Raw genomic sequence first — 20,290 nt, forward strand, 5'->3', positions numbered from 1 at the left:
ATGATTGAATGACTACATGGGGTGGCAGGATTAGTGTGTTGTCATGGGTATAGGTAATTGCTTTGTGTAAGATTTGCGCTCTAAGGCACAGTGTGCTTTTTTATCTTATGAACTTGAACTTAAACTTCCTTTCTGAGTCTGGTTAACTTTATGGACACAATTATACTGCTGTTTTCGTTATACATTTTTTGTCAAATTTTTTTTTTTAAAAGGAAGTGGGAAGGATGAGGGATGTGGCAACATGATTGTTATAATTAATTACAATGGAAAACAAGGATGTTAAATTTAAAGAGTAAGGCTGTGGCAATTTGAATAAAACAGTGGTCATAATACCTCGAACACAGTTGATGCCAACACTACTCCAACATGGAGGCACTCAATCATTCAGTAAGATGATTCCATTAAAACCATACCACCGAAAAAAATACATTTATGTCAGACTGCCTCCCTCAAAGTTTAATTTCATTCAAAGTTCATGCAAATATTAAGTTGTCCTACTCCAGGTCAAGGACGGTAAGCTACCCAAAAAAAAAGAAAAACATGGGTAAGAAAAGAAACGAAAATAAAATTAGAAAATTTCATAAGCACAGCTTTTTATTGTTTCTGTTTTGTATCAACTGAATTAAGTATAATGGTATGATACACGATGGATGAACGAAATGGATTCTCAACAACATCACGATAATTATCATTATCTACTACGGCAATTTCATTAAAAGAAAACAATAACTTGATGACATCAGATCCGCATCCTGTCAACATGAAGAATCAACTACGTACATACAACTTATTTGTCATGTAAGCCTATTATGTTTTGTTTTGTTTTTTAAACACACAACCAAACAAATGAATACAAAGCAATATTATATTTAAAAGAATAAATAAACCTACAGATATATTCACAAGCCAATTCACCTCTTTATTAGTATTAACCTTCTAATTCCCATGCATTGTATTTTCATGACATTTATATCACACTTCATCCGTTACACACATCGACAACCATGACATAGAAACGAATTTACAACAAACACCACCACGAATGGAAATTAACCCTAAACGTGTACGACATACTTTTCACAGGTGGCAAAAGATGGGAAATTCAATTTATTCTTATATCATTTTTCATCAAGACTAGACCTAATGGGGAATGTTGGAATTATTGAATTCTACACAAAGGAGTATCATTCTATAAATGATGAAGTACCACCATCAGACCAACTTATTTTCTCAGGTCACGTCTGCATCAATTTAATTTTAATTTTATTGCAATATTTTTAAAGGACTTTTTTAAAAAAAGAAATATAGCAAATCCATAATACAGAATTGAAAAAGTCTTGTGATTTGTCTGAGATAAGAATTTTTATTAGACCTGAGTTTGGAGTTAGGGGTTCCAAGTGGAAACCCTATATGGTAAAAATAACATTATAAAAAGCATTAGTCATAGCATAGTGTCTTCCATTCCAGACATTCAGGACCATTACATTGTATTGTATTGTCAACCCACCCAATTGAAAACTGACCTTTTGTTTTCCTGAATCTGTCCGTTCAAACCACAAAGTAGTGCTCACTTTGATCAGTCAAAATAAAACGCTAACAAGGTGTATTGTCTAGCCATGAAGTCAGGATAGATAATCATATTACAACAAAGAACTGTGAGACGGAAATTCACCAACTCTGTCAAACTTCTATGTTTTTGTTGTTGTGTTTTACGGCGTTTGCAACACATTTAGGTCATATCAGGCCAGAAAAAAAGGAAGAAAATTGGATAGTAAAAGCATTCTAGATGTACAATTAAAAGGGCTTGAGGAAAAAGCAAGACAAAGGGGAAATGGTTCAAATAGAGAACAGATGTAGATTCCAAGAGCACACTATCAGTGTACTTAGTTTGAGATCACCTTAAAGTCTCATCCAGACACAAGCACAGGTCCCCACTAAGAGGAATACACTCAAATGTTAACAAATCATATGTTAAGAATAAAACAAAATAACAGTACATAACAGTGTACAGAGAGATGATTTACAAGGAAAAAAATATCTCCCAAAACTAACTATACATTTGACTGTTTCCCTCTCAGCCAGGGTATCCAGACAGGGCCAGGACAAAACCAAGTAAACTCATTCCAAGACAAAAACAGAAAGCAAGTTGGAAAACGGATTTAGGGGGATAGAAGACAGTAAGTACCTCCCTGCCCACTATGGGAGGTCAGGAACCCCACCCAGTCAAACTCTTATTACCGGGGCTGGCTTTACAAAATAAAGAGGGTATTGGGGGGCGGGGGTTAACCCCTCTCAGACGGATGATGGATGATGCCCCTAACATGTGCTGAATGAAGTCTCAGCTATCCTTGTACTTAGCTTCCCTTTAGGGAACTTTCTATTCCTTTTTGTTTTAACATCCAAAATGGATACAGGCAATCACTGTGGTAAGAAGAAAGATGTAGAAATCTCAATCTGACCCAATTTTGATAATACATGCTTCTGTCATTGTACAGCAGAACGACACGGGTTGGGTTGTTTTGTATAACACCCACACACCCCAATAAAAAGGGAACAAAAGGTAGTGTTGAAATCAAATGACTGAATTGGTAGATAAGTTACAACTGGACAGCGTCGATAAACCAATCAGTATTATATAAGAATGAATGTGGTGGCATTGGCGTATGTACACAGATATATATTCCAATCACATTTGTTTAGTGTTGCATTTGTTATTCAATGCATACACACAATACCCAAACATCTCACTTGTAGTTGACATGTAATGGAAAAAAAAAAAAAAACAAGCCAAGAAAATCACTCATGATAGAAATCATTTTTACATTACATCAATACACAAATGACATGACTTCCATTAAAATATTAGAGAAAAAAAATAATGATAATCAATGGCATGACCATGGAAATTGTACAAGAAATATAACAACAATAAATATTGAATTGTAAACTTTAATTTATTAGACGAAGACAGATAGTGTGGACATTTCAGGCTTCCCTTTTATCAACAAAACAGGATGAATGAAACACTACAGACGAATGTGATTGTGGTAGTGGCATTGTTAAGGTATTCACCTTATCACAATCACATTACCTCATTTGTCTGTAATGTTTCATTCATCCTGTTTTGTTGATAAAGGGGAAAACTGAAACGTCCACACTATCTGTCTTTGTCTAATAAATTGAAGCTTACAATTCAATATTTATCATTTTTTCCTTCGAGCTTCAAGCAGCAACATTTTCATTACAGGAAATAAAGTAACATTACAAATAGGATACCCATGGACAATCAATAATTTTGTAATTAATACAATGTTATCTTTAAAGTACTCTTTTAAAAATGAAAACTGGTATATTTCTGGATCAAACATCATTATCTCAAGAAAACGTTGCACAAACCATCCTCTGTATTGCAAAACTATCTACTTGATGGATGGACAGAGGCAGATCTATTACCCTTACACACATGACTCGCTCTAAATAATCTCTACAGTGACAGGTAACTTGATTCGGGAGAGGGGTCAATCTAAGATTTACACAAACTTGGTTGTATCAGTGCCTGGAAAATGGAAAATAATGGGACATTATTTGGATTTTAGAGGTTCCCCAGTATCTGCGACTCTTCTGGGTCGCACCAGAGCCAGTTGAAGAGAAAATGATGGATCAGTAAATAAAACCTGTCAATTTTAGTTGCATTTACAAGAAAATGACCGGCATCCAAGAATAAGTAAAATAAAAGGGACAGTTGAGAGGTCGACCAAGAGTAATCTATCTGGGCGGCTTGTCTTGAAATAAATTTTTTTAAAGTCTCACATAAGCATATTTGTTGGTAAGATTATGATTACAAACGAGAAAAATTTTCCCTTGGTAATGAGAAGATACTATTGACCAAATTGTTCACCAGCTCAGAAATAGGTGTACAATACACACAAACGATAGTTGTTTCTCAGTGGTTTTACAGTGCTTGCAACACATTAAGGTCATATCAGCACCAGTAAAAAGGAAGGAAATGGGATAGTAAAAAGTTCTAGAATTACAATTAAAGCACAAAAGAAAAGGTAAGACAAAGGGGAACTGGTTCAAATAGGGAACAGATGTAGATTCCAAGAGCACACCATACTTAGTTTGAAATCACCTAAAAGTCTCATCCAGACACAAAAACAGGTCCCAACTAAGAGGAATACACTCAAATGTTTACCAATCATATAATATAATATGTAAACTAAACATAATACAATGCATAACAGAGAGATGATTTACAAGAAAAAAATATCTCTCAAAACTATAACTATACATTCGACTGTTTCCCTCCCAGCCAAGGATCAGGACAAAACTAAGTAATCTCATTCCAAGACAATGACAGGAAACAATTGGAAAACGGGTATGGGGGGATAGAAGACATAGCATGTACCTCCCTGCCCACTATGGGAGGACAGGATCCCCACCCAGACTTAGTTTGAGATCACCTAAAAGTCTTTTTTGTTTGTTTGTTGCTTTAGGTCTCTTCCAACACAATTGAGGTTATATGAGAGACCGCTGAAACAAAAAAACAAGCAATCTAACAAAAATAGTACAAATGTAAATCAAAATCATAACCTAAAGATATCATAAGCTAAATTATAAATAACCAAGAACAAACAGGCAGAAGATTTACAGAAAAAAAATATCCCCTGTCAAAAATACAATCACAAACCAAAGAAGCAGGATAGGCTAGTAAAGAGAAGAAGAAGAAACGACATCACTATCGGATCGTACACCCATGCGAACATCATAGGTATATGATTCAAGGGTGATGCTCCCATCCAACCACCCGCACCTAAAAGTCTCACCCAGACACCAGTACAAGTCCCCACTAAGAGAAATACACTCAAATGTTTACAAAGCATGTTAAAAATAAAAATAACAGAGAGATGATTTACAAGGAAAAAAAAGCATCTCCCAAAACTATAACTAGACATTCAACTGTTTCCCTCCCAGCCAAGGACTCCGACCAGGGTCAAGACAAAACTAAGTAATCTCATTCCAAGACAAAGACAAAGCAGATATATCACCTTTCCCAACAATTATTGTAGGGTCATTCTGCTATCTGGTGTCCTAGTAAATGTGCTCCTCCAATCCTTTTTCCTCATACTCATGCATGATAAGGCTGAGGGATTTCTTTCCAAACAAATTTAAAAAATGCATTCTTTGAACTCTCTCACCTCTCCTTCCCCCCCCCCTGGCCTTTTGTTGTGTCATCGTGAAAATGTTACACAAAGTACACAGAGAAACGATAGTACACCACAAAATAACTGCAATTCGACCACTCCCACTCCAATGTCATGTGTGCTTTCCTCTTTTCTTCTTGAGTATGTACTAAGTACTTAACTTGCAACTCAAACCCCCATTGTAGTCGTGTTCCAAGAGATATTACCTTGTAGCCGTGTTCCAAGAGATATTACCTCATTATAGCCATGCATCATTTATATGAATTACATAAGTGGTAGAATGAGCTGTACTGCAATAATAATAATCATCATCATTCTTCTTCTTGTCTTATGCCTTTATATCTAGAGTCCCGTTTCGACGTCTGTGCATATACTTTTCAAGTTTATTGTGGCCTGTTTTGAGGCAGAACAGGATTACTTGTTCATATCTGGGCAGCATATGGTTATCATCTGAACGCATTGGTGTTGTATGATGGCTCTTAATTATGCGTTTTGTCTTGCTGAAATTATGCAGTATGTTTTGTTGTTCCCTTTTGGCAGCATTTTTTTTTTAGTCTATCAGCTTCCTCATTTCCTGTTATGCCGCAATGAGCTGGAATCATCATCATAATCACAATAATAAAAATAATAACAATAACAATGATAATGGCAATATGTTAATATGTCAAAACTGTACACAAGGAATGAAAATGACATGCTTTGACCAATCACGTCAGCTTTGTACACATTTGGCAGTGTTTATGTACACAGTACATCTTAGGTATTACAACACACATACACACACACTTACACACACATATCTACAAATGTCGTCACTGTAGCAAGATAGTAAAATTTATAAATAACAATCAACTCAGCAAAAGATTTTTAAAAAAGACTTTATAAGAGCAAAGCATCAACTATCGTGGAGACCCTGATCATTGTTAATAATTAATCTCTATACAAAATACAAGCACTTCAATTAACAACACGCTACTTCATTGATTCTTCCAGCCTGTGTCAAGAGAAAGGAAATGTCGAAATTGAAGCAGCTGATATGCGCATTTTCTTGTCCTGTTAAAAAAAAAGAAGAAGAAAAAGAGAATTATATGTAATCTAATAATTAATTTATGCAACATGCAGAATCCACAAAGTGCTCTAAGGCGCTACACATATAAAGACAATAGGTAATAAACACAAAAGACTATTCACCAAATGGATAAGTCTCCATCAATTTAGTGAATATTACGTTTAAAATTTGGATAGTTACTGATGTTGAAAATATGAGAAAATCATCCTAGATATTGGGGAAAGTATGATTAATCTTAAATAGTCGAGGCTGGTTGGCAAGTTTGTACTTGTAGAATGCGATGTCTACATTGCTTGGGTACTGATAGGTCTCTTTTTCCAACTTGAAATGCACTTCCGATTTTCCTCAATGATTATCTCCTCCCAGCATAAAATAATTCTTTCTCTCAAGGTTACTTCTGTGAATGCGGATCCTTGTCCACTATAAACCTTCTCAGTCAAAGAATTCCAAATTGCGTAATGCATTGGATTCAGGTCGGGTGATTGAGACAGCCAGTTGTCTTTCTCTATGAAATGAATATTCTTACTCCGAAGAAAAGCTTGTGTTCTTTTCCTTGTATGGGATGTAGCACCAACTTGTTGAAAAATGGGATTCCTTCCTGGATAAAGGTGTTCACAATCTGATAAAAGATTAACTGGATGTGCATAGAGTTTCCCAGGCATAGTAACAATTTTCTTTAAAGAATTACAACGGGCAAATGCCACATTAATTTGTGTCATCTTTTCGCCAAAATCGAAATTTTTAGGTGGGGTTTCAAGATTTTATAAAAATAAAATATCAAAATAATTAGATCAGTGATTTTTGAATTAAAAAATCGCTGATCTAATTATTTTGATATTTTGTAATTCTATTGAAAACCTTTTACAATAAAAAGAAATAAACAGCGGAGCGTTTTTGGTGGCCACCTGATATATTGAAAATGGAAGGACATTCACATTTTTATGATTGGGACGATCGTTTCGATGCTTCCCATCATTGGCTGATGAGGTGCATGGGCAGCACCTGAAACAATTGTCGCAATCATAAAAATGTGAGTGTCTTTCCATTTAAAATATTTAATAATATGCTCTAACCAAAATTATTGAAAGAAAGTTTTCCATACCTTGTGTTTCGGACAAAGCAGAGATAGATTTTCTTCATCTAGACAACAATCTGTAGAATAAAAGTCAGCAAACAATCAAAACTACAAATAACTTGGTATCAAAGAATAAAAATAATATTTCAAATAGCAACATTAACAATGAAAAAGACAAAGAAAGGAAGATAGAAAAGAAACAAAGTTAAATAAACAAAATACAATTTAATAGATAGAGTAAAAGAGAAAAGAGCAAACAAAATTTCTAACAGGCCGAAATAAAAGTGTTAATCCCAAAATTTGAGAATTTCATCTTATTTATAAAATGCAAAGAGAAATCAAGACTAGAAAAAAATAGAACCATGAAAAATGTTCCAACTATGTTTCATGAATATGCAAATGGGCGAAAGTCTGGGTAATTTTGACAAGATTACAAGACTGTGAAAAAAAAATGGCCATAAATAAATAATAAAATTGTTATTTATGAGCAGCAGATGTAAGAATGAATACTTTGCTAAGCATTAAAGGATACTGTAAGGGTATTAGTACAAAAAAGATGCTCTGATATACTGTATGAAATTGAGATTTGGTTCCATTGCCTGCTGGGTGATAACTGAAGAATTATGAAGCGCATTAAGCATGGACGATCCATGAAATCTACAAAAATAATCAAACTTATTTATCATTTTACACTATAATTATTGAGAAAACCAAATTTGAAAAAAAATTATTATATTAATTATGGAAACACCACAACAGGAGCCGTCCCTGCAAAATGTTTCCTACATTCATATGACTATGAGTATGATTGTTTATTTTCTTGAAAAAAATATATTAACGCAATACAAAGACATTATTATAAAACACATAACATATAGCCAAGCCATTTTATTATACTACCATGTCTACCATTTAAAGAAAAGTTTTAACATTACTTTGGCAGATAATGATAATCCACACTGGTCCTTGGGTTTGTGAATATAGCCGACATTATAAATAGAGAGCTTTTATAGTATATCTGTCTTGTAAATATAACAAAAGTTAATGATTTTGACAAGTGGATAAATAAATATTGAATCTAAAAATAATCAAAACAGCAAAAAGTTTTATTTTAACAAATTACACACCTATTTCTCAATAAATAATGCACATGACAGTTCACAACCTACCTGTGTCGATAGCACAACTGATATGATACTTCATAGCACACCCTTTGTGAAGACATCCGACCATTGCACCCTTCACCTTGCAACTGGAACACATCTGTATCAAGACAAAGTTATCAAAGATCAATTAAGGTTTAAAAAAAAAAAAAATTTGCAATTTTATCAATAGAATGATACGGTATTTGCTTATCAAATAAAAATAAAGGGTATTAGTATTAGTCTTAACTTCAAACACTGACATATGTGCATGAAACAATGCCAGACAAAGCAAAAAAAAAAAAAACGCCCCCAAAAATTTGTGACGGTTATTTTTTCTTGTACTTTTCTTTCTGCATGTCTGGCACTGCTTCACAAACACCTTTTTAAATTTCTAAATTAAACCTATGCCTGCTCCCTAATTTATCAGAGAGGGAGAGAGAGATAGAGAGAAAGTAAGAGAAGGAGAGAGAGAGAGAGAGAGGGGGGGGGATAGAGAGAGAGAGAGAGAGAGAGAGAGAGAGAAAGAGAGAGAGAGAGAGAGAGAGAGAGAGAGAGAGAGAGAGAGAGAGAGAGAGAGAGAGAGAGAGGGGAATAAAGAGAGACAGGCAGACTTACAGAATCAGCAGCATCTTTCATGGCTTCATCCATCCCATACAACTTATTTCCAATGATGTACACACCAGGGGCCCACAGTGCGCAAGCTTGGTGCACCCAGATCTCTTGTGGACCCTCTTCCTGCTTACCACCTGACAATTTACGTTTCTTCGATGAAGACGGCAGTACTGCTGGTGTCAAAGGTCCTTTTTTCTCAGCCTTGGATGGAGTTTGGCCTTTCTTTTCAGCTTTTGAGGTAGATTTTCCTTTTTTCTCGCATTTCAATAATGATGGTGAAAATTGATTCTTTTTGTCTCCTTTCTTTTCATTTTCCTTTGCTCTTTTAGCTTCTTCTGTGGCTAAATGTTCAACTTCAGGAATATCTTCTTCTTTATAATACGGACCGAACAAATCTCCTAACGAATGAAAACTACTTTGATGATTACAGAATGCACAAGCCCACATTTGATAACTCACTGTTTTGGACGAGGTAACTAAGGCAGATTTATCACTTGACAGATTTGATACCATTCTTATGGCAGCAGTACTAGTTACAGAATGTTTTGAAGATGGTTTCTGATTTTGTTTGCCACTGGTGGCAGCTGTTACATTTTGAGCTGACTGATTAATCACAGAAACTTTCTTGGGCTCAGTACGACTTCCAATGACTCTTATAAAAGGACCTATTGAATTTTGATCCTTTTTACGATGTGATTTCATCATATCTAAAGTTCTACCAAATTTCATTGATTTAAATGAATCTCTTACATCTTCTTCCTTGTCCCTAAGAACTGAATTATTTCCTTTTTGTTTATTTTTAGCAGTTTGTCTCCTCCTCTTGTTGGGCATCCCTTTAGACTTAGAGGGGCTTAAATGACATTTATTCTCAGTTATTGACTCCTCTCCTTCAGTTTTGACATTTTCAATCTTGATTTTCTGAACAATGTCTGAACTTTCAGAAATTACAATTACGTCATCTGTCTCTTTTGATTTTTCTGTTATCCCTGAATCCATTTCCTCCTTTGGAGGAGAATCTATCAAGTTTATAACATCAATTTTGTTGTAAATAGCTTTTGAGCTTTCAAGTAATTCAGAATTTTCTAATTTTACTAACACATTAGGCAAAGCCATTTGCTCTTCAGGCACCCGAATATTATCAAAAACTTGTTTCCTCCTGTTCAACCTAGTTTTCGCTACTTTTCCATTTTCACCACCAGAAGAGTTTTCTATCACCTTATTTGAAAGGTGAACCTCTTTCCCAATATCAACACTATCATTATCTGTTCCGTTCAACAAAACATGAGTAATCTTTGAATCATCGATATCGCTCTTATTTGTATTGTCTCTCTGAGCTGGGGGTTTACGTTGACGTTTTGCAGGCAGGCTAGTCACACTACTACTGCCACTACTATCATCCTTTGGACCAGCCTCTGTCTCTTTCTTCTGCTGGTTATCACAATTTTTTATATTAGGTGACAACTTTTCATGACTAACCTCAGCAGGTTTTGTTTCCTGTTTCTTTTGTTTGCTATCAGGACTAGAAGAGAAAGAGTCGTCACTACTATTATTATTCGTGAAAAAATCAGTACTGTCCACACCCTCGTAGTAGCACAGGTCTCCTTCTTCATCACTCAAATCTTTCTTTTCATGTATATTATCACTGCCACCAATACCAGATTCCAGAGAATTATTAGACTTTGAAATATTGCTATGTCTGCTATTGGTATTTTCACCCCCTTTACTCACAAAACTTTCTTTTCCATTAGCTTTTGGCTGGTTACTGCTACTATTAGATTGTTTTCCATCGTTCTTTTTGGCAACATTTTTCTTTTTACTTCCATCTTGAGGTGTACCAATACTGTGAAAGCTTGCATCAGAAACATTTTCCACACTCTCATCTGAATCACCGTGGCTAGTGCTATCCTGACGCGCTCTACCATTGTACAAGAGACGCGAGGCTCTCAAAGCATGGCAATATCCATTACGTCGAAAAGCAAACTGTTCACAGACCTCTCTCTCATCTGCCCCAACTGAAATAGAACAAGGTGTTGTCAATCTTAAAAACTGAGATGACTTTTTGGAAGTTTTACCTAATTTGGACCGAACCACAGACTTCAGTCCATTTCTCAACCTCGCTCGAGTGATTTTCTTATTTTCCTCATCTTCTATTTCCTCTTCGTCTTCCTCTGTATTAGAGGCAGCATGATTTCCATTGGCCACCACCTGAACCTCAGATAAAACACTGGGAGACTTACTTTCAGGTGAGCTTTGTTTCAATTCACAATCAACTTCATCCTTTTTAACCGGTGATAACGAATCACTTTTTTTGAAACAAGACAAATTCTCATTTTTCTTAATGGGGTCCTCCTCATCTTCCTCGAAAGAAGCTTTCTGCATTTCAGAAGCAACAGCATCCAGCATTGACGAGTTATCGTCAGATGACTTAATATTCAAATTATCACTCACTAATTTACTTGTGTCTAAATGTTTAACATCCCCATGTTCCTCTTTTTTATTTTGATTCTCACTTTCATCCCCAGAAGTGTACTGGTGATTTCCACAAGAGTTAGCAGTTGTGAATAAAGATTCCTGCAATAGATCATCATCATTCTTTGCAGATCTATCTCTTTCCTCTATATTTGAATTCAAACTAAGTAACAAATTATCATGTGGACAACTTGCTTTTTCATCTCCACTTTCCATGATTTTACCACCAGTCACATCTTCTAAAACATGCAAATCACTCCTCTCATCAACTTCTTCATTTTGTTGAGCAATGGAATCAGCAGTAAAAATTATACTATTTGTTTCGTTGACAGCATCAGTAGAATTTGTATCTTTCACCTCACCATCAACAACATCATCTGCAGTGGTAGTGCTAGTAGTAGGAGTGTCACCATTGGGAGATGAAGAAAACACAGCAGTTGGATTAACTACCTGTGATTTGTTACAATCACTTGGTAAAACTACAGGGTCATTCATCTGACATGCATCACTGTTGAGAGAGCTAGATTGACCTGAACTCCCAACAGAAAGACCCGAGCTCTCGGCAAATCTTTCTGCTGGGCCTTCACAGTTTTTTGAATCTGTGTTGACATTACTTTCATTTGCAGATGCGGCAGCAAGGCATGCGTCATTGACAACGCTTTTTGGATCTACTACCTGCGTTTCTGGCAGCATGACAAGTTTTTGTAAGGACATGAGTGGATTGTTACCACTGTTGCCAATACACTGCTGTGACGGGTGTTGTTGTTGTTGATGTTGATGATGGTGCTGGTTGAAGTGCCCCCCACTTGGTATATTTGTATGACTGGATGATGTCATGAGATTGCCAGCATAAGGACTAGAGGATTGCTGGTGATTCATATTTGAATAGCTCCCGTACATCGACTGATTGTCTGCTGGTGAATGGGATATGTTGGCTTGATTGTTCGAAGTCGAATGATAAGATGGCGGAGAATGAGCATATGAAGCAGAAAGATGTTGTGGGGTTCCACCGCCACTAATTGGAGAGTAATGCTGAGAAGATGAGGGAGATGGGGCAGGTTGATTATGACCACTGTAAGACGACAACGACGAAGCCATGTGACCAGGTGAGCGTTGTTGAGAACTGCATGGCGATAAGCAATGAGTGCTAGAAGGTGATCTAATTCCACTGATGCCTGGAGATGGAATAGGGTTGGGGATAGGGGCTAGAGCGGGGTTAGGGGATTTTACACTGGAGGAGGTAGATGGGCTCATGTTGGGCTGAGATTGTTGAGAGGAGGAAGCAGCAGGAGGACTCGCCACAGAAGGATGCTGTTGCTGTAAGAAATGGTTAGTGGTTGCTGCAGCATTTGAAGCAACTGCTGTTGTAATGTTATCAGATGATGGCATGGAAGATGAAGGTGTTGATGTTGATGTGGATGATGGAGATGAGGCTGATGACGCATTGAAGTGATGAGGTGACCTTGGAATATGATAGGGTGCATGACGTCCTTGACCTTTCAATGGAACTTGGACCTGAGGGAGACGAGATAATTTAAGATGGAGCTAGATTAATCATAAGAGTGAATTCATCAATTCCTTTACAAATCAAAATAATTCAACATCCATTTTTCTTCCAATGTAAAGTATCAAAATGAAGCCATATTCACATCCCATACCTAAAACTTCATTCTAAAAATATACTTTTCAAACAAAGGAAGGAATATGAATGACACAGGTGATGGAGGAATGGACTTTACAATAAAAGAAATTATAAACTTTCATTAGTTTTCAAAAAGAAGGTTTTCCCATGGGAAAAGGCAAAATGGAAGACATTAAAGAGATATCCAGTGAAAATCCAATTATTTCTTCTGAAACAATATTCATGCATAAATTTGGATGACAAAATTTTTTAATAAATTGTTATTGTTGTTTCATGAGATACTAAAAGAGGATGGACACTAATGAAAACTGAGAAAAAGACAACGAGGGAGATGAATTGTTTTAGGAGATTTTGTTTTGTTTTTGTTTTTTCACATTGACAATGCAAATATAGAAAGAAAAGGAAGTACATGAAAAGATATACATTTTTTAAATGTATTAAACAATCATCTTAACTTTGTAAGCAATGTTTTGGTTAAATAGGCCATCATAAATAAGATATTATATCTAGTTCAAATTTTATTCTCTGGAACTTGCAACGACTCATTTGAATTGGGAACAGTTTCTATCTCCCAATTATTATATTTTATGATGGTAGAGGAAAACAAGATATTATGTAATTTTTTTGAAATAAATGTTTTTTTTAAACCAGCTTTTCCAATTTTTTTTTTACTCCTAACATAACCTTTCCGGGGATAAATATACAACTAGCTCCCACTTAACTGCCTTTAAACAACTAATAATTTCATCTTTAAAAATAAAAATAAAACAATAACAGCAATTCAAGTCTATAGAAAAAAAAATTATAGCCTGAAGATTTCACAAAGGGCATCCTGCTTCATGGCATTCATAAATAATCTGATTTTTCCATATTTATATAAGTCAAAAGACAAAAATGCTCCAAAATCATAAACAGGCTTTCATGGACCAAATGGCTGCCAAATATGATTTTCATGAAGCAAATGTATCAAGGACATTTCGACCATCATTATAATTGGAATAGCAGCCAGATGGAAAAACTACAGAGGCATTGCCCAAAGCAAAATTCTGTGATCAGAATAAATCAATTTGTAATTTATGAATCAGACATATCTTAGGAATTTTATGGACAAGAAGTTTTGTTATAGTACATTTCTTTCCTCAGTCTGAAACCGGTAAAATACTTCACAAAGTCTGATTACTACTCACGGTTTGATTTGTTGGGTATGATGAGGCAATCTGTAAAATGTTATCGGCAACTTCTTGTGGACTCTGCTGAGTTGTTGGGTGCCTCATGGGATGCTGGGGTATAGGATGGGTGGACCCATTACCCCCTCCTCCACCTCCACCACTACCACTAACTGACATGGGCATGGAAATGGCCCCAGTGACTGGTGGTCTAGGCTGTGAATGGCCATGAGGAAGCGTTTGTTGGCTGTTGTGGGAGTTTGCCATCATCATGTTGGTGTTATTCTGCATGGATGCCATTTGCTGTTGTTGTTGTTGTTGTTGTCCCTGTCCCTGAATGTTACTGCTGACATTGTTGATTGCAGCTTGGGTTGTGATGGGCATGTTGTGGGTGGGTGTGGTAGTTGGAGGAATGGATGAAGATGGGGGGGAGGCAATGGCGTGATTGGTGTTGGTGTTGATTCCTTGCATGGAGGCGTTGTTGGTGTGAGGTGAAGGATGGTGATGATGAGTGGCTTGAGATGTAGGGTTCTGATTTGGTGTTTGCTGAATGTATGGTACTGGATTAGGGTTGGAGTTGGGCATAGAATTGTTTGTGCTTGGGCTCTGATGTCCATAGTTTGGTGGAGGGGTTGGCTGTGAACTGACCAGTTGGTTGGCTACAGCATGTTGTTGTTGATTGGAGTGGTGGTGTTGATGCTGCTGGTGATGTTGCTGTTGGGAATGAGGAGCAGCATGATGGTTGTTGTAATAACCCCCACCACTGCCACTCATCATGGAGTTACCAGGGTGTTGCTGATGTCCTCTTCCTGGGGCCATGTGAGACATTCCAGGGTGACTGTGATTCATTCCACCACTTAGCATACCATTGTACCCTGGGTAATTCGCAGCAGGTCCCATCATACCATAATGACCACCACCGTTCCCACCTCCTCCTCCCATCTGATTCATGTAGCCTCCTCCATGAGGAGAGTACATTCCTCCACCTCTGTTTGGGTGGAGATGATGTTGCATCATGGGATGCATCTGTCCTCCCTCTCCATAATGTTGAGGCATCTGGTTATAGGCATGTCTGGGGTGACCCATTCTTGCCTATGGAAAGATAAACAATGTTTATTTTTTTAATTGCATTAATGCTACGAAAAAACATATAATAAAATCGAACTGCTACATGAATTATCAGATATCTTTTGTTAAAAGTAATAATTATAATCATGAAAAGAAAATGAGAGTAGTAAAGTAAAACGAGAATGTATTTATTCAGAAAACTCAATGGGGTGAATTTGGACATTACGTAACTTCTTCTGATTTATGGCACATGCATTTTCAGTGTATTACGCTATTGTTTGCCAGCCTGGGGTGGGAATAGCAAAAGATCTGAAAAGTCGAAGCTAAACAGACTTTTGAAACACTGCCCAGAAAATGTTAAAATTTCCTTCAATTTTTTACTTTGATTACTTTTCTCTGAAATCATGTAATGAAAAAATCAACAAAGTCATTTGAGATGAATCTTATCCAGCAGGGATTCAATTCAGCAAAAGAAGCAGTCGTCTTCTGCACTGTGTCACAAAGAAACAAAAACACTTCAATTCTTTCCTCCCCACGGCTGTGAGAAACTTGCACTGACACTCACTTAGACTTAGCTCTAGTCCCATCTTTTAAGAGTAGAGAGATTTAATTTTCACAGTCATTGAGTTATAATCCTTGATAGTATTAGTATTAACATAATCATGTAGATAATAATAAATTTATGATATTAATTTATGTGTCCTGTCTTAAATTCAAATTTACATTTATTTACAATTTTTAAAGCCAACATATTTATTTATCTATGTATGAAACAATGATATTATCATTGAGAGGTGACCCAATAATTATATTATTTATAACCTTTTACCGCTCAGAAAGATTATAAACTCAACATAATCTTTCATCTACTTCCTTTTACTTTAAAACAAATTATAAATATTTCTATGAATAAGGTGATAACCAAAATACTGTGAATAATTTATTTATCCCTTAGATGAAATATTTACACAATCACCATAACACTGTTATATTACATTTATCTACTTTTATCATGAAATCATTTAACCCTTTACCAGTTTATAAACTACTTTCATACTCACTTGATTATTTAATTATATTGAAAACATCCTAATGCAAGAATTCTAACATAAGTATAATCGAGACATAGTCACTAGATATCCACTTGTTGTTCTACTATACTTTTTAAGACTTTAAATATTCTTTGCCAATTTTTATTTAATTTCTTTGTTATGATACAGAATTATAATTTCCATACAAGGCATGAATAAAGTATATCGTATCTTATCTTAGCTTTTTGATAGAAACAGAAAACTGAATATTCTGCATTGATTAAAGAATATCATATACTAATCAGACATTTAAAATCAAAACTGAGATAAGCCATGCCGGAATCAGCGTCTTTAACTTTAATGGCCAAATGACATGTGACTTCAAGCTTACCATTGATGCAGGGTTGTCGTAACCCCCATGGCCATATCCCATGCCTTGGTGTTGCATACCCGCTGGACCACCTCTAGTGTAGCCACCATGGTAGTTATCAGGGTAAGGGTGGTTCATGTCTGACAGATAAGAGATATATAATTTATAATCAATAAAGAACTAATCTAAAGCAGGTTGCTTATTTTAAGGAGATATTCTGTGCTTACATAAAAATATAAAAATATGTAGTACAATGAAGTGCTAGACAAAGCACAGAAAAGAGAAAATTGCAAGGAAAAAAAAATATCATCCCAAAAAACTAGCCTTCCTCAACTAGGGACCAGAGATCAGACCTACTGGTTCCCAATTTCAATCAGACGTGCTAACCATTAAGCGACAGAAGAACAGTGTCACCCACTTATAATGACATCCTCTCTTTAGCGATATGGAGTCCAAGTTATTTTTTTCCTATATACCATTAGTAATTAAAAAAAACACCATAACCAGATACATTTTAGTAAAAACCCAGTATAGCAACATCGATTTATGGCAGTAATCTCCAACTTCAAATCTACAGTCAAGACAAAATTTTGATCGAATAAAAAGGGTTGCATTCTGACAAATAAAATCCCATAGTCGCTTGATTGGCAGACCAGTGATACCCAGTCTCCTCTGGACCATTTGCATGGGTATTTTCAATAGGTGAGGCAAAAAGAGATAAAAACCTAGCTTATCTGGTGCATCGCATTGCACAACAAACATTCACAAGCTCACAGCAGCCTACCAACTAGTAAAACCTCCACACCAACGGAACATGCCTTAGTAAAAAAATACTTTGCTATTGACCCGCAATCATTTTTTAATGCTGATCACATGCATGAATAGAAAGATGAAACACAAAGTCCACTCCTACTTCTACAAAGTTAAAGAGAATAACGCTGACTATAATACCACTGAGTGATAGCTAGCGCCTGTGACCGTCCAGTGAGTCAAGGCTTCCACCTAAGCTAGCTTTATGTCTTGTTTTGCCTAAGCTACAGATCAGGCCTCAGGAATCACCCCTATAACCTGTATCTTGTGTCTGCTTCTAAGTACAATGGGAGTCCAGTGACTTGAAACTGTGAGAAATTCCACGGGACTGCCATTCACTCATTTACAATACAAACAGTAAATATACATAGTTGCTCACCTTGAACTGGTTTTATTTGTATTTAAAGAACAAACAAATTGACGTCTACCAAGCCACTAAAATAATGAATTTTAAAAATTTTTTCATTATTTTATATTATATTTCCAGTCCCACGAAAGTTGTGAGGACATCTTGGTTCGTTTTTCTTCTTCTTTCAGCTTATCCTGCAGTTTGCGAGGTTGCCATAATAAATGCCACATCTCCATGCATCTCGGTTCAGCACATCATCTTCCTCCAAGCCCAGTTCTTTCATATCATTCTTTACCTTATCCCACAATCTGGTCTTTGGGCGTCCTTTTTTCCTCTTTCCCGCTATTTGTAAGTCCAATACTTTCCTTCCCATGTACTCCCTCTCTCGTCTCTTTACATGTCCGAACCATTTCAATCTATCTTCTCTCATCTTTATTGATACATCAGTCAAACTTCAAATTCGTTCATTTCTCACTTTATCTTTTCTTGTCCAACCAAGTGACTATATCAACATCCTCATTTCTGCCACCTCAACTTCTTTATCTTATTTCTTTGTTGTAGTCCTGTCTCTAGTCCATATAACATTGCTGGTCTTACAACTGTTGGTTAGTTAACAGTACCAATCATTATTTTATAGATATTATAATTTCAAGTCCCACGAAAGATGTGAGGCCATCTTGGTTAGTTAGCAGTACCAGCTGTGTGTCCTAGTAGTGTCCCCCTGCATTATAACTCTCAACAGAATAAGGACCCTAACTGTAGAGACAAAATTTATCTTACTCTTACTAATATTAATCCTGCCAGCAGTCCAGCTTCCTTCTTTGGATAAATAGCACTTTAATTCAAATAAAGAGAGCAACTACGTACTATTTGACTACTGTTAGGTACTGTCAGTAAGTGGGAGAGATGGAATTTCTCCCCAATTATGATTTACTTTCAATACTTACATAGTAATTGTTAAGAAGTTCAGTTAGGGCTATTTATAGTATTTTCTAATAATAGTAAGTACACTCATCAACATCATTAGATACTAATTCGAATGTTCACATGGTACAATTCTGATGAGCTAAAACTAAAAGACTACAATTACAATACCAAATCATGCAGTTGTAGTTGTAGTAGAGTAATTAAGTAATGAGATATGATCACTTTAGGCAGTATCAGTGGATATTGACCTTGGACTTGGTATCTAACTGCATTTTCAGTTTATATATTAATATTATTTATAAAATAGTAATAGCAATTGGGTAGGGAAGACGTGTACATATATGCATACACATTATAATTATACCAAAAAAAGTGCACGTTGGGTAGGGAAATTATTATTCTATTCAAATTCAAATTCATCGTGCACTTTTCTCAGATTCAATCCGTCAGCTATTCATTCATTAGTAGGTCGGTCCATTAAAATTCCATTGGAATCTTTGAGCCCTTTGAAAAAATTAATCAAGTAATTCATCAAGATCGTATTTATCCGATTTCTGTATTCTGTTTTGTTTTTTAATTGAGAAAATTGGATCTGGATTCGATAAACAAACAATTGTGATCGAGTGAAACAAACTGACCACACCACAACTGTAGCAGACGAGACTGCCCACTTCAATTTCATTGTGATTGTATACTTTCAATTACATTAGAAGCTTTCAAAATTATCATCTGAGAAAACAAGCGGAGTAAACAATCAAAAAATTCATAGATTATCAATGAACAAATTGGCGAAGGAAAAAAACTCGGAATTCTCATTGAAAAAAAGACACACGGCACGGCCATATTGGATTTTCGGTAATGCCAGACTCACCAATAATTTCTATTTGTTCCACTTTAAAACAATCATTGTGGCTGATCAATTATAGTATCAAACATTTAATTTATACATCAATTTAAGATTTCCCAAATCACTTATATACGAGCTTCGAAGGATAGTTCATTCAAGGTTTTCAAGCCAAAATAATGATAATAATGGCCGCTAGGTCACGTGACATTTTTCTGCTATGGTAAGGCTAAATCAAGCCGTACAAACAAAAGATGTGGGGAAAACGACGTGGTTGGGTTACGCGTGGCTCCCTATCTTATTGAGCTTTGAGCTTTTATAACCAATAAATGCTTTATCCAAAATGCGCTTATTATGGTCTTCTTGTCTTTTTTTATTTTTTTTTTCAACTAGTTCAGACAATAAAAATAAATGAATTTGTCAAAAGTCTAACATCATCTTTTTAACTGTTAAGATGAAGTTCAATGGGGATTTGTAAAATTCAAACACCGTATGACAAGGTCAATGAT

The 20,290-nt window shown here is 35.8% G+C and overlaps 1 protein-coding gene across 1 annotated transcript; it reads right to left on the bottom strand.

Annotated features, from left to right (window-relative positions):
* Window positions 1-568: 568 nt before the first annotated feature.
* LOC144972994 (uncharacterized) lies at window positions 569-20,030 on the bottom strand. The gene is made up of 7 exons (XM_078914898.1): window positions 19,809-20,030; window positions 16,873-16,991; window positions 14,404-15,474; window positions 9,109-13,089; window positions 8,518-8,611; window positions 7,376-7,425; window positions 569-6,257 (listed from the first exon to the last, which is right to left on the bottom strand). The coding sequence occupies exons 2-7, from the start codon at window positions 16,987-16,989 to the stop codon at window positions 6,204-6,206; spliced, it is 5,367 nt and encodes a 1,788-aa protein (XP_078771024.1). The 5' UTR covers window positions 16,990-16,991; window positions 19,809-20,030; the 3' UTR covers window positions 569-6,203.
* Window positions 20,031-20,290: the final 260 nt, after the last annotated feature.

Source organism: Berghia stephanieae, chromosome 5 (genome assembly GCF_034508935.2).
Source record: "Berghia stephanieae isolate SIO BIC M18660-M18661 chromosome 5, UCSD_Bste_1.3, whole genome shotgun sequence".
Taxonomy (NCBI): domain Eukaryota; kingdom Metazoa; phylum Mollusca; class Gastropoda; order Nudibranchia; family Aeolidiidae; genus Berghia; species Berghia stephanieae.